At 48.7% G+C, this 26,737-nt stretch overlaps 1 protein-coding gene across 1 annotated transcript in view; it reads left to right on the top strand.

Annotated features, from left to right (window-relative positions):
* The window catches only part of LOC134934798 (transcription factor HES-7-like), a 40,452-nt gene that overhangs the window by 9,107 nt on the left and 4,608 nt on the right, over positions 1 to 26,737 (top strand). Inside the window, exons 2-3 of the mRNA XM_063930155.1 lie at positions 5,396 to 5,491; positions 16,470 to 16,557. Of these exons, the coding sequence (XP_063786225.1) occupies positions 5,396 to 5,491; positions 16,470 to 16,557 (184 nt within the window). The remainder of the gene's footprint in view (positions 1 to 5,395; positions 5,492 to 16,469; positions 16,558 to 26,737) is intronic.

A 26,737-nucleotide genomic window follows, 5' to 3' on the forward strand; every position in this document is an offset into this window, starting at 1 on the left:
CCTCCTCACATCATGTCACTGCTCCTGTCACATGCAGCCCTGTCCTCACTGATACATCACTCATCTCCTGATATACTCTGTGCTGCTGGGGACCCTGCTGCCCCCATTCCCCTCCTCACATCATGTCACTGCCCCTGTCACATGCAGCCCTGTCCTTACTAATATATCACTCATCTCCTGATATACTCTGTGCTGCTGGGGATCCTGCTGCTCCCATTCCCCTCCTCACATCATGTCACTGGCCCTGTCACATGCAGCCCTGTCCTCACTGACATATCCCTCATCTCCTGATATACTCTGTGCTGCTGGGGGATCCTGCTCCTTCCACTATATAACGCTCAGTCTATAGCTTCCTGCTGCCTCCATTCCCCTCCTCACATCATGTCACTGCTCGTGTCACATGCAGCCCTGTCCTTACTGACACATCACTCATCTCCTGATATACTCTGTGCTGCTGGGGGACCCTCCTCCTCCCACTATATAACTCTCAGTCTGTGGCTTCCTGCTGCCTCCATTTCCCTCCTCACATCATGTCACTGCCCCTGTGAAATTATCCTTTTTTTTTTTTTTTTTTTTTACAGCTTGTTATATAGCGCAGCACATTATGTATCTCCTGATATACTCTGTGCTGCTGGGGGACCTTGCTACATCCACTATATAACTCTCAGTGTGTGGGTTTGTGCTACCTGCATTCCCCTCCTCACATCATGTCACTGCTCCTGTCACATGCAGCCCTGTCCTCACTAATATATCGCTCATCTCCTGATATACTCTGCTGCTGGGGATCCTGCTGCTCCCATTCCCCTCCTCACATCATGTCACTGCCCCTGTCACATGCAGCCCTGTCCTCACTGACACATCCCTCATCTCCTGATATACTCTGTGCTGCTGGGGACCCTGCTCCTCCCACTATATAACTCTGTCTGTGACTCCCTGCTGCCTCCATTCCCCTCCTCACATCATGTCACTGCCTCTGTCACATGCAGCCCTGTCCTCACTGACACATCCCTCATCTCCTGATATACTCTGTGCTGCTGGGGACCCTGCTCCTCCCACTATATAACTCTGTCTGTGACTCCCTGCTGCCTCCATTCCCCTCCTCACATCATGTCACTGCCCCTGTCACATGCAGCCCTGTCCTTACTGACACATCCCTCATCTCCTGATATACTCTGTGCTGCTGGAGACACTGCTCCTCCCACTATATAACTCTGTCTGTGACTCCCTGCTGCCTCCATTCCCCTCCTCACATCATGTCACTGCCCCTGTCACATGCAGCCCTGTCCTTACTGACACATCCCTCATCTCCTGATATACTCTGTGCTGCTGGGGACCCTGCTCCTCCCACTATATAACTCTGTCTGTGACTCCCTGCTGCCTCCATTCCCCTCCTCACATCATGTCACTGCCCCTGTCACATGCAGCCCCGTCCTCACTGACACATCACTCATCTCCTGATATACTCTGTGCTGCTGGGGACCCTGCTCCTCCCACTATATAACTCTCAGTCTGTGGCTTCCTGCTGTCTCCATTCCCCTCCTCACATCATGTCACTGCTCCTGTCACATGCAGCCCTGTCCTAACTAATATATCACTCATCTCCTGATATACTCTGTGCTGCTGGGGATCCTGCTGCTCCCATTCCCCTCCTCACATCATGTCACTGCTCCTGTCACATGCAGCCCTGTCCTCACTGACATATCATGCATGTCCTGATATAGGGGCTAATTCAGGTTGGATCGCGGGGGCGGGAGGGGGGCGGCAACGCTCTGTTTTCAGGGAGGAAATGGAGCGTTGCAGGGGCGGGGCAACCCGAAGGGTGGGCAGTGCGGCGCGAACGGGGGTATGTCGGGGGCACAGTCGCTGCGGCTGCGTGACGTCGCATGCAGCCGCGACAGGTAAGATGGCGCCGGGACTCCTGCGGATGCAGCTAAGCTGCGTCGGCAGGAGTCAACCTTAGTTAAATTTCTGCTTGTTGCAGGGGGGGAGGCGCCGGTCAGCATGCGTGCAAAAGGATAGCAAACTCTGCTGATCAGCGGAATTTGCTATCCTTACTGAATTGGCCCCATAGTCTGTGCTGCTGGCCCACCCCTAGGGGTGCTAGTGGTGTGTTACCCCCACAGTGTTTGTTCCCAGATTATAAGGCATATGTGTACCAATTTTTGAGTACATAGGCCCTCATTCCGAGTTGTTCACTCGCTAGCTACTTTTAGCAGCCGTGCAAATGCATAGTCTCCGCCCACGGGGGAATACCCGTTCTTCGCTTTGCAGGAGTGCGATCGCACATTTTGTGCAAAACAAGACCAGCCCTGTAGTTACTTTTTCTGTGCGATGATTGCTGCGACGGAGGTCCCGGAATTGACGTCAGACACTCGCCCTGCAAACGCCCGGCCATGCCTGTGTTTTTCCAAACACTCGAAGAAAACGGTCAGATGCCACCCAGAAACGCCTTCTTCCTGTCAATCTCCTTGCGTTTGGCTGTGCGCATGTAATCGGCGCTAGAACCAGTGCTAAACCACAAAGCACTTTGTACCCGTACGACGCACGTGCGCATTGCGGTGCATGCGCAGATTTGCCATTATTTCTTTTTTGTAACTGATCGCTACGCAGCGAACAACGGCAGCTAGTGATCAACTCGGAATGACCCCTATTGCTCCAGCAGTTCCGGAGTTATGCTGTCTGCTGACATACTCTGTGCTGCTGTCCCACCCCTAGGGGTGTCTGACCCCCACAGTGTTTGTTCCCAGATTGTAATGGTGCCCATACACTTGTGCGGTGCGACGCAACATCGCGGGGTATCGCACCGGCAGTTCAGGTGCGATGAAATTGCACCTGAACTGCCAAAGTGATTACCATGCGATTGGTCGCATGGTAATCACGTGATGACGGGTGCCCATCGCACATCGCAGTGCGATATATCGCATTTCTTTTTAAAAACACATGCGATCGCACTGCGATTCGATAAATATTAAGGGCAGCACATACTGTTTTGAGAAGCGAGAGTCGACCGGCGTGCCCGCGCATCGCGTCACATAGTACCTAAAATGTGCATACAATCCTTCGGGTGGCATTCTGTATGCCGGCGGTCGGGCTCCCGGCGCTCAGTATACCGGCGCCGGGAGCCCGACCGCCGGCATACCGACACTTATTTTCCCTCGTGGGGGTCCACGACCCCCATAGAGGGAGAATAAAATAGTGTGGCGCGCTACGCGCGCCACCGTGCCCGTAGCGTGGCGAGCGCAGCGAGCCCGCAAGGGGCTCATTTGCGCTCGCCACACTGTCGGTCAGCCGGCGGTCGGGCTCCCGGCGCCGGTATGCTGGGCGCCGGGAGCCCGACCGCCGGCCAGCCGTAGTGAACCCAATCCTTCCATTTATCTCACTGATGTGGTAGAATTTGAAGGATTGTACCAGATATCTCACAAGTATATGGACTACATAAGGCATATGTGTACCAAGGGGGTGATTCCGAGTTGTTCGCTCGCTAGCTGCTTTTAGCAGCATTGCACACGCTAAGCCGCCGCCCTCTGGGAGTGAATCTTAGCTTAGCAGATTTGCGAATAGAAAATTCTTAGCAGTTTCTGAGTAGCTCGAGACTTACTCCTACACTGCGATCAGCTCAGTCAGTTTCGTTCCTGGTTTTACGTCACAAACACGCCCAGCGTTCACCCAGACACTCCCCCGTTTCTCCAGACACTCCCGCGTTTTTCCCAGAAACGCCAGCGTTTTTCCGCACACACCCATAAAACGGCCAGTTTCCGCCCAGAAACACCCACTTCCTGTCAATCACATTACGATCACCAGAACGAAGAAAAAACCTCGTAATGCCGTGAGTAAAATAACAAACTTTTGTGCTAATTTACTTGGCGCAGGCGCACTGCGAACACTACGCTTGCGCAGTTTGCGACTAATCGCTCCGTTGCGAAAAAATCTAACGAGCGAACAACTCAGAATGACCCCCCAAGTTTGGTGTAAGTTGCTCCAGGCCTTCCATAGTTTTGCTGTCTCCTGAAATACTCTGTGCTGCTGTCTCACCCCTAGGGGTGTCTAACCCCCACAGAGTTTGTTCCCAAAGTGTAAGTCAGATGTGTACCAAGTGTGGTGTAAATTGCTCCAGGCCTTCCACAGTTTTGCTGACTGCTGACATACTCTGTGCTGCTGTCCCACCGCTAGGGGTGATTGATGTGCCTGACCCCCATAGTGTTTTTTTCCAGAGTGTAAGTCATATGTGTACCAAGTTTGTTGTAAATTGCTGCAGGCATTCCAGAGTTATGCTGTCTGCTGAAATACTCTGTGCTGCTGCCTCACCCCTAGGGGTGCTAGGGGTGTCTTCCTCCCACAGTGTTTGTTCCCAGAGTGTAAGACAGATGTGTACCAATTTTTGAGTACATTGCTCCAGCAATTCTGGAGTTATGCTGTTTCCTGGTATACTCTGTGCTGCTGTCTGCCCTCCTAGGGGTGCTAGGGATTTCTAATTGTTTTAGTTGCCTCCGCCGTATTTTAATACGCTCGTATGTCAAATTTCACGATCTTCGCTTGTAAACTGTGGATTTGTATAGAAAGACAGGAGGACGGATTTTCGCATTTATATAGTAGATTGGGTGCCTGGGCACACAGTGGGGTATAGCTTTTCTGCAGACACCCTAAATGTTAAGCCCAAGCAGTTGCTGGCATTTTCCACCCTCTGAATCAGACGTATCATTGAGTCACGTGTCCCCCCCCCCCCAAAACTTGCGGTGCTATGTTACACCATAATGGGAGTCTGTACCAGAGAGCTTACAATCCAAAGGCCACTTCTGTTTAAAACATAGGGGGTAATTCCAAGTTGATCGCAGCAGGAATTTAGTTAGCAACTGGGCAAAACCATGTGCACTGCAGGGGAGGCAGATATAACATGTGCAGAGAGAGTTAGATTTGGGTGGGGTGTGTTCAATCTGCAATCTAATTTGCAGTGTAAAAATAAAGTAGCCAGTATTTACCCTGCACATAAATAAAATAACCCACCCAAATCTAACTCTCTCTGCACATGTTATATCTGCCTCCCCTGCAGTGCACATGGTTTTGCCCAGTTGCTAACTAAATTCCTGCTGCGATCAACTTGGAATTACCCCCATAGTAAATAAAAGGGGTTGATCCAGAGGGGAACTAGGATATAGGATAACGGGGGACACTATTGGATAAGGGGGGGGGGGTCACTGCCTGGCAAAGTTTCCATCGGAAAACAGTGACATCATCGCTGTTTGACGATTAGTTATGGTTTTAACGGGTGGCTTCTCCAGCGATCAGCCCCCCCCCCCCCCCCGTCTTCCCTTGTCTCCTGTAGTAACCTGGTAATCGCATAAGATATGGCCAGGGGCGTTCGTGTTCCTGACTATCATTGTTCTTTGCGGTCTTTTAGATCTTGAAGCCGGTGGTGGAAAAGCAGAGACGAGATCGTATAAACCGGAGCCTGGACGAAATGAGGGTCCTGCTTCTGAGGCTGACCGGAAATCAGGTTAGTATTGGGTGTCACTAGTGTAGTAAGACTCAGAGCATGTTTAACAGAGATCTTGAGAAAACCTGTTGTGAAGCCCCTAGTTTCTCCAACTATTGTGTAACTACAAGTCCCAGCACACTCTGTCCAGACTGACGCTGACGCTTGTAGTCCCACAGCAGCTGCAGAGCTACAGAGGTCCTATATAATATATTTCCACACCTTGCTCTGTGTGACAGAAGAGTTGCATTTGTTTCTTTGTAGGTTGCTCGCTGTATGCTGCCATATATCCGAGTGACTCTAGCACACGTACAAAATCAAAGTATTGTATTGCGTAACAACATACAAACTTTTCTCTGCAGTGTACGCTATGGGAAACTCTGATCTCGCTTTTTTCGACTGTTAATCTCCAAAAATAATATAGGGCAGTATTTCTGAACTGTTTTCCTCTTCCTTTATGTACGGCACCCGGTGCCAAAAGCGGACTCCCAAGTAGCCTCTACTTGTAATGTAAAATATACAAAAAGCCAAGCAAAAAAAAAAAGACTGAAGACCGTTAGTAAAAGTTCAAAAGTATAACAAGACCGTGAATGGCCGTGAGAAAAGTTGCTGGTGGAAACTGAAGTGATAAGGGGGGTCATTCCGAGTTGATCACACGCTGCAGATTTTCACAGCGCAGCGCTCAGGTTACTACTGCGCATGCGTATGCACCGCAATATGCATGCGCATCGTACAGGTACAAACAGCATCGTTGCTGTGCAATGCTTCTAGCGACTAATCCATTCGCACAACCAATCGCAAGGAGATTGACAGGAAGTGGGCGTTTATAGGTGTCAACTGACCGTTTTCTGGGAGTGGTAGGGAAAACGCAGGCGTGTCCAAGCGTTTGCAGGGCGGGTGCCTGACGTCAATTCCGGGACCGGACAGGCTGCAGTGATCGCAAGGGCCGAGTGAGTCCAGACCTACTCAGAAACTGCAAAAAACTTTTTCGTCCCGCTCGGCTACACAGGCGTTCGCACACTTTCAAAGTGAAAATACACTCCCCCCGTGGGTGGCGACTTTCTCGCTCGCTGCTCTGCAAAAATTTGCTAGCGAGCGAGAATGAGGGTCACGGAGCGGCAGCTCCTTGTGTAGGTCACACTGAGAACACAAATAACTAGAATATAAAAAGAGACAAGGGCGCCTCCTAGTGCAAAACAGCTGAAAGAAGAAAAATATAACACCACGGGCCAAATGTAATAGAGTGAGAGTTTCAGAAAGTGAGAGATTTGATAAGGTTTTTAAAGTGGCAATCATTTACACTGCAAAACCAGGTTGATCTTGCTGTGTAAATGATTGCCACTTTAAAAAAAAACTGCATAACCTTACCCACATGTGTACATTCCTGGTACAAATGAATGGGCCCTGTACCTAATATTTGCATAGTATCCTCTTATCTGAACCATAATGAAGTGCAATATAAAGGGGAAATTATTTATTGCGTAGATCAGTGGTCAGGGAACAGGGGTAAATTACCCCAAAGGGGGTAAAAATGAAATTCCTGGGGGTAATGGACGGTCGCACTGCCGAGATACAGCCCCGTCCGGCTCGCAATGTGCCCGCCCTGCGCTCCTGGCCGCGGTGTGACGTGCTGACGTCACACCGCACTCCCTCGCGCCCTGCGCTGTCCTGTCCTCCCTCCAGCGGCCCACCAACCCACACAGAACTTGAAGTGTTCTGTGGCTGACCACTGACTGAGTTCCGTAGGATCAGACAGTGGCCCACGTTACCTGTGGGACATTCCCACTGACAATACTGAGGTGAGGATGTGACCATCTGTCTCCTAAAAGTCGTTTCCCCCCTCATCCATCTTTCTTGCATTCATTCAGGTGTTTTGGGGAGAAAGTGTTAATTAACCCATTCAATAAAAAAAAAAAAAGTTTTATATATATATATATATATATATATATATATATATATATATATATATATATTTCTCTAACGTCCTAAGTGGATGCTGGGGACTCCGTAAGGACCATGGGGAATAGCGGCTCCGCAGGAGACTGGGCACATCTAAAGAAAGCTTTAGGACTAACTGGTGTGCACTGGCTCCTCCCCCTATGACCCTCCTCCAAGCCTCAGTTAGATTTCTGTGCCCGACGAGAAGGGTGCACACTAGGGGCTCTCCTGAGCTTCTTAGTGAAAGTTTTAGTTTAGGTTTGTTATTTTCAGTGAGACCTGCTGGCAACAGGCTCACTGCATCGAGGGACTAAGGGGAGAAGAAGCGAACTCACCTGCGTGCAGAGTGGATTGGGCTTCTTGGCTACTGGACATTAGCTCCAGAGGGACGATCACAGGTCCAGCCTGGATGGGTCCCGGAGCCGCGCCGCCGGCCCCCTTACAGAGCCAGAAGAGCGAAGAGGTCCGGAAAAATCGGCAGCAGAAGACGTTCCTGTCTTCAATAAGGTAGCGCACAGCACTGCAGCTGTGCGCCATTGCTCTCAGCACACTTCATACTCCGGTCACTGAGGGTGCAGGGCGCTGGGGGGGGGCGCCCTGAGACGCAATAAAACATGACAGAAATACCTTACATGGCAAAAAATGCATCACATATAGCTCCTGGGCTATATGGATGCATTTAACCCCTGCCAGAATATACAAAAAAACGGGAGATAAGGCCGCCGAAAAGGGGGCGGAGCCTATCTCCTCAGCACACTGGCGCCATTTTCCCTCACAGCTCAGTTGGAGGGAAGCTCCCTGGCTCTTCCCTGCAGACAGAAAGGGTTAAAAAAAGAGAGGGGGGCACTAATTAGGCGCAGTATTAAAACATACAGCAGCTATAAGGGGAAAAACACTTATATAAGGTTATCCCTGTATATATATATATAGCGCTCTGGTGTGTGCTGGCATACTCTCCCTCTGTCTCCCCAAAGGGCTAGTGGGGTCCTGTCCTCTATCAGAGCATTCCCTGTGTGTGTGCTGTGTGTCGGTACGTTTGTGTCGACATGTATGAGGAGAAAAATGATGTGGAGACGGAGCAGAGTGTCTGTAACAGTGATGTCACCCCCTAGGGGGTCGACACCTGAGTGGATGTACTGTGGAAAATTACGTGACAGTGTCAGCTCTATATAAAAAAAAAAAAACAGTGGTTGACATGAGACAGCCGGCTACTCAGCTTGTGCCTGTCCAGACGTCTCATAGGCCGTCAGGGGCTCTAAAGCGGCCGTTACCTCAGATGGCAGATACAGACGCCGACACGGATACTGACTCCTGTGTCGACGGTGAAGAGACAACCGTGATTTCCAGTAGGGCCACACGTTACATGATTAAGACAATGGAAAATGTTTTTATACATTTCTGATAATACGAGTACCACCAAAAAAGGGGTATTATGTTCGGTGAGGGAAAAACTACCTGTAGTTTTCCTGAATCTGAGAAATAAAATGAGGTGTGTGGCGTGGGTTTCCCCCCGATAACAATTAATAATTTCTTAAAAAGTATTGGCTGCATACCCTTTCCCGCCAGAGGTTAGGATGCGTTGGGAAACACCCCCTAGGGGGGATAAGGCGCTCACACGCTTGTAAGAACAAGGGCTCTACCCTCTCATGAGATGGCCGCCCTTAAGGATCCTGCTGATAGAAAGCAGGAGGGTATCCAAAAAAGGTATTTACACACATACTGGTGTTATACTGCGACCAGCTATCGCCTCAGCCTGGAGGTGCAGTGCTGGGTTGGCATGGTCGGATTCCCTGACTGGAAATATTGATATCCTAGATAAGGATAGTATATTATTGCCTATAGAGCATTTAAAAGATGCATTTCTATATATGCATGATGCACAGCGGAATAATTGCCGACTGGCATCAAGTATAAGTGCGTTGTCCAATTCTACCAGTAAAATGGTCAGGTGATGCGGATTCCAAACGGCATTTGGAAGTATTGCCTTTGAAAGGGGACATTTGGGGTCGGTCTTTTAGACCTGGTGGCCACGGCAACAGCTGGGAAATCCACGTTTGTACCCCAGGTCGCCTCTCAAAATAAGACGCCGTATTATCAGGCGCAGTCCTTTGTTGGCAAGCGGAAAGGTTCCTCTTTTCTGCTCGTGACAGAGGGAGAGGAAAAAGGCTGCAGAGATCAGCCAGTTCCCAGGAACAGAAAACCTTTTCCCGCCTCTGCCAAGCCCTCAGTATGACGCTAGGGCTTTACAAGCTCAGGCACGGTGGGGGCCCGTTCTCAATGAATTTCAGTGCGCAGTGGGCTCACTCGCAAGTAGACCCCTGGATCCTTCAGGTAATATCTCAGGGGTACATATTGGAATTCGAGACGTCTCCCCCTCGCCGTTTCCAAAAGTCGGCTTTACCGACGTCTCCCTCTGACAGGGAGGCAGTTTTGGAAGCCATTCACAAGCTGTATTCCCAGCAGGTGATAATCAAGGTACCCCTCCTGCAACAGGGAACGGGGTATTATTCCACACTATTGTGGTACCGAAGCCAGACGGCTCGGTGAGACCGATTCTAAATCTAAATCTAAAATCTTTGAACACTTACATACAGAGGTTCAAATTCAAGATTGAGTCACTCAGAGCAGTGATTGCGAACCTGGAAGAAGGGGACTACATGATGTCTCGGGACATCAAGGATGCTTACCTTCATGTCAAAATTTACCCTTCTCACCAAGGGTACCTCAGGTTATGGTACAGAACTGTCACTATCAGTTCAGACGCTGCCGTAGGGATGGTCCACGGCACCCCGGGTCTTTACCAAGGTAATGGACGAAATGATATCCCTTCGAAGGAAGGAAATTTTAGTTATCCCTTACTTGGACGATTCCCTGATAAGGGTAAGATCCAGGGAACAGTTGGAGGTCGGTGTAGCACTATCTCAGGTAGTGTTGCGGCAGCACGATTGGGTTCTCAATATTCCAAAATCGCAGCTGGTTCCGACGACTTGTCTTCTGTTTCCTAGGGTTGATCCTGGACACAGTCCAGAAAAAAGGTGTTTCTCCCGGAAGAGAAAGCCAGGGAGTTATCCGAGCTAATCAGGAACCTCCTAAAACCGAACCAAGTCTCAGTGCATCAATGCACAAGGGTTCTGGGAAAAAAAATGGTGGCTTCCTACGAAGCAATCCCATTCGTTAGATTCCACGCAAGAACTTTCCAGTGGAACCTACTGGACAAATGGTCCGGGTCGCATTTTCAGATGCATCAGCGGATAACCCTGTCACCAAGGACAAGGGTATCCATCCTGTGGTGGTTGCAGAGTGCTCATCTTCTAGAGGGCCGCAGATTCGGCATTCAGGACTGGGTCCTGGTGACCACGGATGCCAGCCTGCGAGGCTGGGGAGCAGTCACACAGGGAAGTAATATCCAGGGCTTAGGGTCAAGCCTGGATACATCACTTCACATAAATATCCTGAAGCTAAGGGCCATTTACAATGCTCTAAGCTTAGCGAGACCTCTGCTTCAAGGTCAGCCGGTGTTGATCCAGTCGGACAACATCATGGCAGTCACCCACGTAAACAGACAGGGTGGCACAAGAAGCAGGAGGGCAATGGCAGAAGCTGCAAGGATTCTCCGCTGGGCGGAAAATCATGTAATAGCACTGTCAACAGTATTCATTCCGGGAGTGGACAACTGGGAAGCAGACTTCCTCAGCACGACCTCCACCCGGGAGAGTGGGGACTTCACCCAGAAGTCGTCCACATGATTAAAAAACTCGACAGGTATTGCGCCAGGTCAAGAGACCCTCAGACAATAGTTGTAGACGCTCTGGTAACACCGTGGGTGTACCAGTCAGTGTATGTGTTCCCTCCTCTGCCTCTCATACCCAAGGTACTGAGATTGATAAGATGGAGAGGAGTAAGCACTATATTCGTGGCTCCGGATGGGCCAAAAAGGACTTGGTAACCGGAACTTCAAGAGAGGCTCACGGAGGATCCGTGGCCTCTACCTCTAAGAAGGGACCTGCTCCAGCAAGGACCCTGTCTGTTCCAAGACTTACCGCGGCTGCGTTTGACGGCATGGCGGTTGAACACCGGATCCTGAAGGAAAAAAGGCATTCCGGATGAAGTCATCCCTATCCTGATCAAAAGCCAGGAAGGATGTAACCGCAAAAACATTATCACCGCAATTGGCGAGAATATGTTGCGTAGTGCGAGGCCAGTAAGGCCCGACGGAGGAAATTCAACTGGGTCGATTCCTACATTTCCTGCAAACAGGAGTGTCTATGGGCCTGAAATTGGGGTCCATTAGGGTTCAGATTTCGGCCCTGTCAATTTTCTTCCAAAAAAGAACTAGCTTCAGTCCCTGAAGTTTAGACGTTTGTAAAAGGGGTACTGCATATACAGCCTCCTTTTGTGCCTCCAGTGGCAATTTGGGATCTCAATGTAGTTTGGGTTCCAAAAGTCACATTGGTTTGAACCACTTAAATCTGTGGAGTTAAAATATCTCACATGGAAAGTGGTCATGCTGTTGGCCCTGGCCTGGGCCAGGCGCGTGTCAGGATTGGCGGCTTTATCCTGTAAAAGCCCTTATCTGATTTTCCATTCGGACAGGGCGGAATTGAGGACTCGTCCTCAGTTTCTCCCTAAGGTGGTTCCAGCGTTTTCACCTGAACCAACCTATTGTGGTGCCTGCTGCTACTAGGGACTTGGAGGAATCCAAGTTGCTGGATGTTGTCAGGGCCCTGAAAATATGTTCCAGGACGGCTGGAGTCAGGAAATCTGACTCGCTGTTTATCCTGTATGCACCCAACATGCTGGGTGCTCCTGCTTCTAAGCAGACTATTGCTCGTTGGATTTGTAGTACAATTCAGCTTGCACATTCTGTGGCAGGCCTGCCACAGCTAAAATCTGTAAAAGCCCGTTCCACAAGGAAAGTGGGCTCATCTTGGGCGGCTGCCCGAGGGGTCTCGGCTTTACAACTTTGCCAAGCAGCTACTTGGTCAGGGGCAAACAAGTTTGCTAAATTCTACAAATTTGATACCCTGGCTGAGGAGGACCTGGAGTTCTCTCATTCGGTGCTGCAGAGTCATCCGCACTCTCCCGCCCGTTTGGGAGCTTTGGTATAATCCCCATGGTCCTTACGGAGTCCCCAGCATCCACTTAGGACGTTAGAGAAAATAAGAATTTACTTACCGATAATTCTATTTCTCGTAGTCCGTAGTGGATGCTGGGCGCCCATCCCAAGTGCGGATTGTCTGCAATACTTGTACATAGTTATTGTTACAAAAATCTGGTTATTATTGTTGGGAGCCATCTTTTCAGAGGCTCCTCTGTTATCATACTGTTAACTGGGTTCAGATCACAAGTTATACGGTGTGATTGGTGTGGCTGGTATGAGTCTTACCCGGGATTCAAAATCCTTCCTTATTGTGTACGCTCGTCCGGGCACAGTTTCCTAACTGAGGCTTGGAGGAGGGTCATAGGGGGAGGAGCCAGTGCACACCAGTTAGTCCTAAAGCTTTCTTTAGATGTGCCCAGTCTCCTGTGGAGCCGCTATTCCCCATGGTCCTTACGGAGTCCCCAGCATCCACTACGGACTACGAGAAATAGAATTATCGGTAAGTAAATTCTTATTATTGCTCAAAAAAATAAAGGGAACCCTAAAATAACACATCCTAGATCTGAATGAATGAAATATTCTTATTAAATACTTTGTTCTTTACATAGTTGAATGTGCTGACAACAAAATCACACAAAAATTATCAATGGAAATCAAATTTATTAACCCATGGAGGTCTGGATTTGGAGTCACCCTCAAAATTAAAGTGGAAAAACACACTACAGACTGATCCAACTTTGATGTAATGTCCTTAAAACAAGTCAAAATGAGGCACAGTAGTGTGTGTGGCCTCCACGTGCCTGTATGACCTCCCTACAACGCCTGGGCATGCTCCTGATGAGGTGGCGGATGGTCTCCTGAGGGATCTCCTCCCAGACCTGGACTAAAGCATCTGCCAGCTCCTGGACAGTCTGTTGGTGGATGGAGCGAGACATGATGTCCCAGATGTGCTCAATTGGATTTAGGTCTGGGGAACGGGCGGGCCAGTCCACAGCATCAATGCCTTCGTCTTGTAGGAACTGCTGACACACTCCAGCCACATGAGGTCTAGCATTGTCTTGCATTAGGAGGAACCCAGGGCCAACTGCACCAGCATATGGTCTCACAAGGGGTCTGAGGATCTCATCTCGGTACCTAATGGCAGTCAGGCTACCTCTGGCGAGCACATGGAGGGCTGTGCGGCCCCCCAAAGAAATGCCACCCCACACCATTACTGACCCACTGCCAAACCGGTCATGCTGGAGGATGTTGCAGGCAGCAGAACGTTCTCCTTGGCGTCTCCAGACTCTGTCACATGTGCTCAGTGCTTTCATCTGTGAAGAGCACAGGGCGCCAGTGGCGAATTTGCCAATCTTGGTGTTCTCTGGCAAATGCCAAACGTCCTGCATGGTGTTGGGCTGTAAGCACAACCCCCACCTGTGGATGTCGGGCCCTCATACCACCCTCATGGAGTCTGTTTCTGATCGTTTGAGTAGACACATGCACATTTGTGGCTTGCTGGAGATCATTTTGCAGGGCTCTGGCAGTGCTCCTCCTGTTCCTCCTTGCACAAAGGCGGAGGTAGCGGTCTTGCTGCTGGGTTGTTGCCCTCCTACGGCCTCCTCCACATCTCCTGATGTACTGGCCTGTCTCCTGATAGCGCCTCCATGCTCTGGACACTACGCTGACAGACACAGCAAACCTTCTTGCCACAGCTCGCATTGATGTGCCATCCTGGATGAGCTGCACTACCTGAGCCACTTGTGTGGGTTGTAGGGAGGTCATACAGGCACGTGGAGGCCACACACACTACTGAGCCTTGTTTTGACTTGTTTTAAGGACATTACATCAAAGTTGGATCAGCCTGTAGTGTGTTTTTCCACTTTAATTTTGAGGGTGACTCCAAATCCAGACCTCCATGGGTTAATAAATTTGATTTCCATTGATAATTTTTGTGTGATTTTGTTGTCAGCACATTCACCTATGTAAAGAACAAAGTATTTAATAAGAATATTTCATTCATTCAGATCTAGGATGTGTTATTTTAGTGTTCCCTTTATTTTTTTGAGCAGTGTATATACAGTAGCTCATAAATGCCATATAAACAGTGATAACCAGTATACATGCACAATAATATGATTTCCTTCCTCTCAAATCAAGGGGGTTACGTTGGCGTATCTAAATATATTTTGGGGTTAAAGGTAAGGTTCCCTGACCCCTGGCATAGATAGATGGCATAAAGAAACAAGTGCACCTCCTCATCCAGAACAGCTGACAAATGTGTATATTCTAGGTATAAGCAAGTTGGTCCCCACCAAATATTTGAATAATAGCAGCTTATTGTTTTTTTTTTTTATACTTTTTTCTTTATTAAGTATGAAATTCAAATTAAATAAGAATTGCATTGTTTTCAGTTCCTGGTCACTGGAAATCACTTCATTATGTTTCAGATAAGCTGATATTATTCAAATATTTAGTATGGGGCCAACTCGCTTATACCTCAAATTTACACATTTGGGAGCTTATATAATAGTCTTCGAGATGCTAGCTGTGCCGGAATTCTGGCGAGTATGCCCATTTAAATTTTTTTTTTTTTTTTTTTAAAGTGCCAATTGTTTACAAGGCAACATCAGGTTGGTTTTGCTTTGAAAAAGATTGCCTCTTTAAAAATACGGGCATCGTTGCCAGAATTCCGGCACAGCCTGCATCTCGCAGGCTATTGCATGAGCCCCACGGTGTATTTATTCAGCTATTTTGCACTAGGGGGCACCCTTGTTTCTTTATGTTTAATATGGGGAGAATTAATTTGCAGGTGAAGGGTACGAATTGCCGTTGCCGCGACATTTAAGCAGTGGCACTGCATCTCACACCTCTCCTGGCCGACTCATGAAGTCGCACAAAAGTGCTCGCTACCCTATGGGACAGCGAGCAGTTTTGTGCGAGTTTGGGCTGCCATAAAGTGCGTCTGTTACCACGCTGATTCGGCCAGGCGGATGTCTTCTTTCGCAATATATATGTAGTCCGCTAATTTGTCCATGAGTTTTGTTGTAATTGTGCCACAGTACTGAATAAGTCTGAACTTACCTCAGAGCCTGTCATCAAACAAAATGGCTGACACTTCCCATCACAAATAAAAATAGAATTTCCTGAAATTATTATTAGTTTGTTCTAAAGAAGTAACATGTATACGGTTTATCTTTATATTGTAGTTGTTTTGTTTTTGTCTTTTATTAAGCAAGGTGGCATTCTGATTAGGATCCATTTGTCCCATTGGGAGTATAGTGCTATAAATAAAATTATTATGCTTACCCGTTATTGGGCAGTATGGTATTTATATTCCTCTTATGTAATCGGAATTAGGTTGGGGCTTCGGGACCAACAAGTAAGTATATAAATGATACCACCCCCCACCCCCCCTTCTTTTATGCCCCCTTTAAGGAGCTGCTGCTGTGAGTGGCTTCCTCACCCCTCAGAACTATTTCAGTCACAAAATGGCTGCCTTGCCTTTAATGTGATGAAAATTGATGTCCGGGGAAGTAATTTTGTCCATGCGCACCAGTCTTCCTGTCTGTATACCTTCTGCATTGCGCCAAATGTGCATTTAGAGACTGAGTTGCTTGAATTATATAAATCCGATTGAACTTTGCTAAAGTTTTCTGGTTTGGAGGTCTCAAAGAGCACAGGGCATGCCTTGTCTTATAGTTTCTCCACAGCTCAGACCTGATGTAAGGAAACGGTGGGCTTATTTACTTTTTACAAGAAAAACAAACTGGAATCCATGGCAGCCAGTCTTATGTTAGCTTTGGTTTTGCACGAATTGAAAGCAAACTGCTGATTGGCCGTTGTACTTTTATTTTTTATTTTTTAATATACACTTTACACCCTGGATAACCACTGAAAGCGGATTTTTAATTTCATAGGACGCATTTATGTCAACTACTGTGTTATTCTTGAAACGTGCCTTTTTTTTTTCTTGTTTAGAAGCTCCGCAACCCTAAAATGGAGAAGGCAGAGATCTTGGAGCTAGCCGTGATTTACATCTGGAACGTGACCCGTGAGAAGACGCACGGTATAAATCCCACCTGATAATCTGACTTTGTTCTCTTTATTTCTATAGCTATTTTGCATAGTATCGTTCACTTTCAGATGCTTGTATAATATATACCTCCTGAGGGTGAATTTACCATGTACATATAGCAACACTGATTGAGGGTAACTGATGTACGGAGACAGACATAAAGGAGACATACATACATTATCATTTCTCTTACGTCCTAGAGGATACTGGGGTCCACATTAGTACCATGGGGTATAGACTGGTCCACTAGGAGCCTTGGGCACTTTAAGAAATTAATAGTGTGCGCTGGCTCCTCCCTCTATGCCCCTCCTACCAGACTCAGTTTAGAAAATGTGCCCGGAGGAGCCGCTCACGCTTAGGGAAGCTCCTGAAGAGTTTTCTGCATTTATTTTCTGTTTGTTTTCAGGTAGGTCTGGTTGGCACCAGACTGCCTGCTTCGTGGGACTTAGGGGGGGGGAGGCAACCTTCTTTTGGGTTAATGGTCCTGTTCCCCGCTGACAGGACATAGCTCCTGAGGGATCTATTCGCAAGCCCCACCATGGCGAGCGTATACCCCCACAGCACGCCGCCACCCCTAACAGAGCCAGAAGTAAGAAGAGTGGTGAGTAGATTGGCAGCGTCCCGGTTAGCGGGCCACAGCCGATAATGGCGGCATGAGGGTAGGAGCGCAGCGCTGATAGGCTGCGGCTACAGAGACATAACATGTTCCGCTATGAGGGACGCGCTGAAGCCACAACTAGACCCACACTGGCCGTTTACAGGGCTTCTAACCCACTGATACCACGCTTATAACCTCAGCCAGTATTTAAAAAAAAACCGTGAAGACCGCACGCCATTACGGGGGCGGGGCTTCACTTTCAGTGGATCCAGCGGCTCACCAGCACCATTTTCCCTCTGCAGCTCTCCAGATTACCTCAGCGGTACCAGGGGGTCATAGCAGGGGGGCAGCAATTTAAGAATACTAGTACTCTATTAAGGGTATTTAGTATGCGACCCAGCTAAGCTCAGCTTTAGCAAGAAGGGCACTGTGTGGCTGGCTCCATCATACTCTGTCCCCCTAGAAGGGCTCTGTTTTGGTTAACTGGGCTTAACTTCTCTCCTGTGTGTGTGTGTGTGTGTGTGTGTGTGTGTGTGTGTGTATACTTTCACATTACAGTGGCAGGCAAGGAGTGTTTCATGCACTGTAGAGTGTTTTTCTTCCCCAGGGGGATCACTACAGTGTACTCAGGGTAGTACACATTCTCAGGCTAGTGGATCCGAACAAGCATGGTTTGATTCTCTAAAAGGGATGATCTCAAATATTTCTAATAAATTGTCCCATACTGAGAAAGAGATGCAACAGTTCAGACAGTCTGTGGATGACCTGATGAATAGAGATTCCGGTCCCATACCAGTGTCTCACACCCCTGCCATTTGTCCAAAAAAGCATACACTGGCCCAAATATTGCAGGCTGACACTGATGATGATGTACCAGACCCAGAAGAGGGTTAGGTGGACTTAGGTGGGGGGGATGCAGCCTCTGTCACAAGGAATACAGGCCCTGATAGAAGCTATTAGGGAGGTCCTGCACATCAAAGGTGACAGTGACAGGGGAGGATGAGGAATCTTACTTTAATGTGAAAAATAAATCCTCTGCTACTTTCCCTGCATGTCAGGAATTAAATTTCCCTATTTGAAGAAACTTGGGTTAATCCTGACAAGATGTTTCAGAGGCGGGCGACCAAACTAATTAAGGGCATGGAGACGCTGGAATACGAGGAAAGGCTTGCAAGACTAGGCATGTTTACACTGGAAGAGAGGAGACTAAGCGGGGACATGATCAACATCTACAAATACATAAGGGGTCAATACACAGAGCTTGCGCGGGTCCTGTGTTTGTTAAATCAACACAGAGAACTCGTGGACACCCGCTCAGATTAGAGGAGAGGAGATTCCGCACAATACGGCGTAAAGGCTTTTTCACGGTAAGGACAATATGTGTTTGGAATTCCCTGCCTGAGGTAGTTGTAATGGCGGACTCAGTCAACACCTTTAAGAATGGGTTAGATAAATGGATTAGGATATCCAGGGTTATGGTGCATAGGGGGTCATTTCGAGTTGATCGTAGCCGTGATAAATTTAGCACAGCTACGATCAGCTTCCCTGACATGCGGGGGGACGCCCACCACAGGGCTAGTCCGCCACACATGTCAGTGCCAACCCCCCCCCCCACCGCACAAATACTTGTATTTGTGGAATAACTCCCGGCCAGCGCAGCTCCTGCGGCTGGCCGGGAGATGTTTTTCGCTGCCGAGGCGTCACGCAGCCCAAACGGTCCAGCCACACCTGCGTTGGCCGGACTGTGCCTATAAAACGGCAGCTTAACGCCGCCGTTCTGCCCTCTCCCGCCCAGCGACTGCCTCTGTCTCGGAGGCGATCACTAGGCAGCGACATGCGGCGCATGCGCAGTTCCGATCCGATCGCTGCGCTGCTACAAACTGCAGCGGGCGATCGGGTCGGAATAACCCCCCCCCCCCATAGTCACGCACTATACAGTAGTAACTATACAAAGAGGGATAAAACGTGATGGCTGACATCGGCATCAGCCAAAATTTTAGACCATTAATCCTGCATAGGAGACCACAAATGGGTTGAACTCGATGGACAATCGTCTTTTTTCAACCTTAGATACTATTTATTTATTTATTAACAGTTTCTTATATAGCGCAGCAAATTCCGTTGCGCTTTACAATTTGAAATAACAATAACAAACTGGGTGATAACAGTCATAGAGGTAGGAAGGCCCTGCTCGCAAGCTTACAATCTATATACTATGTTACTAAAGGGTTAATTACATCCTTCCCTTTTCCTCAGGATGATAGGAAAAAATGGGAAAACACACCGATTGTTGATGCATCGGTATCTAGATTATCACGCAAGATAGTCTTGCCTGTCCCGGGGGCAGCCTCCTTAAAAGATGCCACTGACTGCAAGATTGAGACCGCTCTCAAATCTATGTACACAGCTGCAGGAGTAGCCCAGAGACCTTCTATAGCTTGTGCTTGGATCACATGAGCCATTGAAAAATGGTCAGGTAGCCTACCGGAGGGTTTAAATTCCTTACCCAAGGAGGAGATTCTTTTACTCTTACACTATATCCATGACTCTGCAGGTTTTATGGTTGAGACCATAAAAGTGATAGGCTTGCTAAATGCATGCACCACGGCCATGGCAGTGTCAGCACGCAGGGGCCTATGGCTACCTCAGTGGACTGCGGATGCAGATTCCAGGAAAGGTGTGGAAAGCCTACCATTCACAGGTAAGGCCCTGTTTGGAGATGAACTGGATACGTGGATATCCAAGGCTACGGCGGGTAAGTCTACATGCCTTCCTTTCCATAGCTCCTCCATCTAGGAAGACCTACTCGGCTCCTACTCTGCAGTCCTTTCGAACAGCAAAATGTAAAAATAAAACCAAAGGTTCTTCTACAACCTTCAAAGGTTATAGAGGTAAACCCAAGAACCCAGCAACTGCAGGTTCACAGGAACAGCACTCAGGTTCTGCTTTCTCTAAGCCTTCAGCATGACGGTGGACCGCACTGCCTGGAAGACAGGCAGGTGGGAGCCCGTTTAACCACTTAACTGACGATTTATTTCGCAAAACAACGCTCCGAAATTGACGTTTTTTTTTTATGACTGAATTAGGTGAAGAACATGAATTTAACCCTATCCCAAATGATTTTAGTTAAAAAAAGGGAAAAAAATATTTTTTTTGAATTTTCTTTTTTCGAATTTTTTTCCTCCCAAACATCGAAACATCGACCGGGAACATCGCGGCTTTCATTTTGAAAGCTGAGACAGCCTCGAGGTATGCAGGGGGAGTCTGGGGGCAGCTAGGGAGGGTTTATTTACACTCCCCAGCGGCTGCCATTGTCTGCAGCCGCTGGAGGGGGATGATCCTGCCGTGCTGACCGATCAGCAGTGATCGGCAGCACGGCAGACACGGGGAGAGTGCAGGGAGGCAGAGGGACCTTCCGGTCCCTCTGACAGCAGCAACGGAGGGAAGTTTATCTTCACTGCGGCTGCTAACACTCTCTATCTGACTGGTCGCATCCCGTGCGACCAGGTCAGATAGAGCAATTGCAGGCATGGTCGCATCTGATGCCACCATGCCAGGCAAGTGTTTAAGAGATTTCAGTCATATCTGGGCGACATCATGCCAGGATCCCTGGGTCATAGAGCTTATCACCCAGGGTTACAGACTGGAGTTTCAGGAACTCCCACCTCACAGATTCTTCAAATCAGGCTTACCAGCTTCTCAAGAGGCAAGTATAATTTTACAGGATGCAATCCAAAAACTATTACAGACTCGGGTCATTGTTCCAGTTCCACCTCAGCTGCAGAACAAAGGTTATTATTCCAACCTGTTTGTGGTACCAAAGCCGGACTGTTCGGTGAGACCTAAACCTCAAGTCATTGAACCTGTATTTACGGGTGTTCAAATTCGAGATGGAGTCTCTGAGAGTAGTGATCTCAGGTCTGGAGGAAGGAGAATTCTTGGTGTCTCTGGATATCAAGGATGTGTACCTTCATATTCCGATCTGGCCGCGTCATCAGGCTTATCTAAGGTTTGCATTACAGGACTGTCACTACCAGTTCCAGGCACTGGAAGCCATTTTTCTGATCAACATTCTGGAACTAAGGGCCATATGCAACGCCCTTCTGCAGGCATCACATCTTCTTCAAGATCAAGCCGTTCAAGTTCAGTCGGACAATGTGACGGCAGTAACGTACATAAACCTACAAGGCGGAACGAAGAGCAGAGCAGCAATGTCAGAGGTGACGAGAATTCTCCTCTGGGCAGAAAGGCACGCAGTGGTGTTGTTGGCAATCTTCATTCCGGGAGTAGACAACTGGGAAGCAGACTTCCTCAGCAGACACCACCTCCACCCAGGAGAGTGGGGCCTCCACCCGGAGGTGTTCAAGTGCTTGACACGTCGGTGGGGCATTTCACAAATCGACATGATGGCCTCTCGTCTAAACAAGAAGCTCGGGCAGTATTGTTCCAGGTCGAGGGACCCACAGGCAGTATCGGTGGACGCTCTGGCATCCCCATGGATCTACCAGATGGTGTATGCGTTTCCGCCACTGCCATTGATCCCAAAGATTCTCAAAAGAATACAAAAGAGAAAGGGTTCAAGCAATTCTCATTGCTCCGGACTGGCCAAGACTGGCTTGGTATGCGGATCTACTGTAGCATATATGCGGATCTACTGGACATGCTCCTGGAGGATCCGTGGCCTCTACCTCTTCGAGAGGATCTCCTGCAACTGGGGCTGTTCGTCTACCAAGACTTACCATGGCTACGTTTGACGACATGGAAGTTGAGCGTCAAATTCTAGCCCGAAAAGGAATCCCGGATAAGGTTATTCCGACTTTGATCCAAGCCAGAAAAGGGGTAACGTTTAAGCATTACCACCATATTTGGAAGAAATAAGTCTCTTGGTGTGAGAACAGGAAATTTCCTGTGGTGGAATTTCAACTGGGACATTTTTCTGCTTTTTAATGCAGTTTGGTGTGGATGTGGGCCTACGCCTCGGCTCCATAAAAGTCCAGATTTCGGCCTTATCCATTTTCTTCCAAAAACAATTGTCTTCCCTCCCTGAGGTTCAGACGTTCTTGAAGGGTGTTCTGCACATCCAACCGCCCTTTGTGCCTCCCATGTCCTCCAATCATAATGGTTTGAGCCCTTACAGGAGATGGATGTAAAGTTCTTACATGCAAGACCGTTACACTGTTGGCCCTGGCTTCAGCCAGGCAGGTGTCGGAACTGGGGGCATTGTCTCACAAGAGCCCCTATTTAATTTTTCATGAAGATAGAGCTGAACTCAGAACTCGTCAGCAGTTTCTTCCAAAGGTGGTGTCTGCGTTTCATATCAACCAACCTATTGTGGTTCCGGTGGTTACCGACACCTCTTCTACCTCAAAGTCCCTAGATGTTGTGAGGGCTTTGAAGATTTATGTGAAGTGGACAGCTCGTCACAGAAAGTCGGACTTGCTGTTTGTTCTCTATGATCCCAATAAAATTGGGTGGGTGTCCTGCTTCAAAGCAGTCTATTGCTTGCTGGATCAGGCTTACTATCCCGCATGCTTACTCTATGGCAGGTTTGCGGTCCCAAGATCTGTATAGGCCCACTCTACTAGGTCAGTGGGTTCTTCCTGGTCGGCTGCCCGGGGTGTCTGCTTTACAGCTCTGCCGAGCAGCTACTTGGTCGGGTTCGAACACGTTTGCTAAGTTCTACAAGTACGATACTTTGGCCGTGGAGGACCTTCAATTTGGTCAATCAGTTCTGCAGGAACCTCTGCACTCTTCCACCCGGTTTGGGAGCTTTGTTACATCCCCATGGTACTAATGTGGACCCCAGTATCCTCTAGGACGTTAGAGAAAATAGGATTTTAATTACCTACCGGTAAATCCTTTTCTCTTAGTCCATAGAGGATACTGGACGCCCGCCCAGTGCTTCGTGTTTCCTGCACGGTTACTTGGTTAAGTATTGCTGTTGGTTCAGCGGTTGCTGTTCCTGTTCAAGTTTGGTTAGCATGGCTTTCATCTTGGTTTGTGTGTGCTGGTTCAAATCTCACCACTGTCCTTTCAATCCTTCTCTCAAGGTATGTCCGTCTCCTATGGCACAGTTTCTAGACTGAGTCTGGTAGGAGGGGCATAGAGGGAGGAGCCAGCGTACACTATTAATTTCTTAAAGTGCCTAAGGCTCCTAGTGGACCCGTCTATACCCTATGGTACTAATATGGACCCCAGTATCCTCTACGGACTACGAAAAAAGGATTTACCGGTAGGTAAATAAAATCCTATTTTAATCTGAGGTGGAATTATGTGATGTGACCTAAAATATTCGTCCCAAGCCGGAGATCCTCCCCTGTTCAGATGGGCCAGTTCCTACTGACAACAGAGTTGTCAAGGCCCCTCCCTCATGACTTTCCATTCATGCAAATGAGAAATTCACATGAGATTATCTGAGTTTGGATGGAGGATCTCCCGCTTGGGCGGATGATCAGAGGACCCAGTGAATCCATACAGTAATTGCGCCTAAAACTTAAAACACCAAAACAATACCAGCCTGTACTATAAGTGTAATCTAATTGGATAGAATGGGCCTATCACTCTCTATTAATAAGGTGAAATGTAAATGATTCATTCATTTTCCTGTTTTGGGGCTGCAAAATGGCATTTAAACTTTTTTCTTTACCACTACTTATTTATTTTCTACAATGTTCCAAAAAAAATACTTGTACAATGGGGCAGGGTTGGGATATGGACACTGTTCTACCGATAACTGCAGAACAAGAGGTCTCAATCAAAACGACCAATCGGCCTTTAACTTCTACGTCTAGAATAGGTTAGAGAATGAGAGGAGGCATCTGATTTGTTTTTGGCCAGACCTTCTGCAGTATCACAGCTGTGGTCTGTTAATTTGCCACGGCGAAGGGCAAAAATTATTACAATGATCCTACTATTATTATTATTATTAAATGTTATTTATAAGGCGCCACATGTGTTTCGCAGCGCCGTACAAAGGACAGTACAGGGAGACAAAACATACCATTACAGTAAATAAATAACAGAAATAGAGTACAGGTAACAGAGCACCACACGTTCTCAAGACATAATACAGCTAAGATGTAAGTATTGATGGAGTGATCATCGTACTACTAGAGGCTGGTGGCCATAGATGGAGATGAGCCTTTACTAGCAGGATAAAGATGGTCATTGAGTAGGGGAGAGCTGCGAGTGAAATGTGTTGAGACGAGGGCTTAGATAACAAGAGGAAAGAGGGCCCTGCTCTGAAGAGCTAACAATCTAGTGGGGAGGGGCGACAGATGAAAAGAGGTGCAGGCAAGTGGGAGGTAGCCTGATGGCAGTATGCAAGCAAAGCTGAGATGTTCACGGCATGAGGCAGGGGGGTGGAGGCGCGGCTTCAGCACTGGGTTATGCATCGGGAGGGTATGCTTTGATGAATAGGTGGGTTTTTAGTGCCCGTTTGAAGCTTTGCAAGGTCGGGGAGAGTCTAATGGAGCGGGGGAGTGCGTTCCACTGAAGGGGTGCAGCACGGGCAAAATCCTGAACTCGTGCATGGGAAGCAGTGACCAGGGCGGTGGAGAGGCGACGGTCATTAGTCGACCGTAGGGGGCGGGAGGGAGTATGAAGGGAAAGGAGGTTGGAGATGTAGGGAGCAGTGGAATTAGAGATGGCCTTGTATGTGAGGGTGAGGAGTTTGAAGAGGATTCTGTAGGGGAATGGGAGCCAGTGTAGATTTTGTCGAAGGGGAGTGGCAGATGTGGTGCGGCGGGAGAGGAAGATAAGCCTAGCTACGGAGTTCAGGACAGATTGGAGGGGAGCAAGATGGGAGCAAGCGAGGCCAGTGAGGAGAACATTGCAGTAGTCAAGTCGTGAGATGACTAGTGAGTGGATGATGAGTTTAGTTGCACTCTGGGAGATATATGGCCTGATACGAGCAATGTTGCGTAGCTGGAAACGACAGGATTGTGCCAGAGCTTGGATGTGGGGTGCAAAGGAGAGGGAGGAGTCAAGAGTGACGCCCAAGCAGCGGAGTTTGGGAACGGGGGAGATGGTGGTGTTGTCAACAATGATGGAGATATTGGTTGGGGGTGTTGCTCTGGATGGGGGGGAGATGATGAGTTCAGTTTTGTCCATGTTGAGCTTTAGAGAGAGTTTAGACATCCAGGAGGAGATTGCGGAGAGGCAGCTGGAAACCTGAGAGAGGACAGAGGAGGACAGATCAGGAGATGAGAGGTAGAGTTGTGTGTCATCAGCATAGAGGTGGTATTGAAGGCCAAATGAGTTAATGAGCGCACCCAGGGAAGAGGTGTACAGGGAGAACAGAAGGGGTCCAAGGACAGAACCCTGAGGGACACCAACAGGAAGGATGGAAGGGTGTGAGGTGGTGCTGGAGGCAGACACAGAGAAGGAGCGGTTAGTTAGGTAAGAAGAAAACCAGTCAAGGACAGTGCTAGAGAGGCCAGCGTTTGGAGTGTGCGGAGTAGTAGAGGATTATCTACGGTGTCAAAGGCAGCAGAGAGGTCCAGAAGGATGAGCAGAGAGAAGTGGCCCCTGGATTTGGCCGAAAGCAGGTCATTGGTGACTTTCACCAGGGCAGTCTCAGTTGAGTGGAGTGGGCGAAAGCCAGATTGTAGTGGATCGAGGATGGAGTTGTCAGAGAGGTAGCTTGTGAGACGGCTGTAGACTAGTCGTTCAAGTAATTTGGAGGCGAAAGGGAGAAGAGAGATGGGGCGGTAGTTAGTGGGTGATGAGGGGTCGAGGTTGGGTTTTTTGAGAATAGGTGAGACTAGAGCATGTTTGAATGGCGAGGGGAAGATGCCGGTAGAGAGGGACAGGTTAAAGAGGTGAGCAAGGTGGGAACAGGCAGTGGGGGAGAGGGAGCAGAGAAGACGGGAGGGAAGGGGGCCCAGGGGGCAGGTGGAGGGGGGGGGGGTAAGATGAGGGAGTGGACTTCCTTTTCTGAAGTGGGACGGAAGGAGGACAGGGTGGGATAGATGGAGGGGAGGGATAAAGGGGGCAGGGGGGTAGCAGAGGGGTGACGGCGGGAGATGTCGTGTTGGATGTCCTCAATTTTGGAGATGAAGAAGGAGGCAAAGTCAGTGGCAGTGAGGGAGGATGGGAGGGGGGCGAAGGAGAGTGTTGAAAGTTTCAAAGAGACGGCGTGGACAGGAGGACTGAGAAGAGATGAGTGCTTGGAAAAAGGATTGCTTGGCGAGGGAAAGAGCAGAGCTGTAGGAGGAGAGAATAAACTTGAAATGGAGGAAGTCCGGCAGAGAGTGAGATTTCCTCCAGGAGCGTTCAGCGGAGCGTGAGCATTTTTGTAAGAAACGTGTTAGTTTGGTGTGCCAGGGTTGGGGTTTGGAGCGGCGGAGGGGGACAGAGGAGAGGGGGGCCACAGAGTCGAGAGCAGCGGTTAGGGAAGAGTTATAGAAGGAGGCTGCCTGGTTGGGACAAGTTATAGTGGAAAGAGGAGATGGGAAAGTCTCGAGGGAGGACATGAAAGTGGGGTTGAGAGACCCGAGATTGCGTCTGGGCGTGGAGAGGAGGAAGGAGGATGAGAGGGTGAAAGAAAGCAGATGGTGGCCAGAGAGAGGG

This window comes from Pseudophryne corroboree, chromosome 6 (assembly GCF_028390025.1).
Source record: "Pseudophryne corroboree isolate aPseCor3 chromosome 6, aPseCor3.hap2, whole genome shotgun sequence".
Taxonomy (NCBI): Eukaryota; Metazoa; Chordata; class Amphibia; order Anura; family Myobatrachidae; genus Pseudophryne; species Pseudophryne corroboree.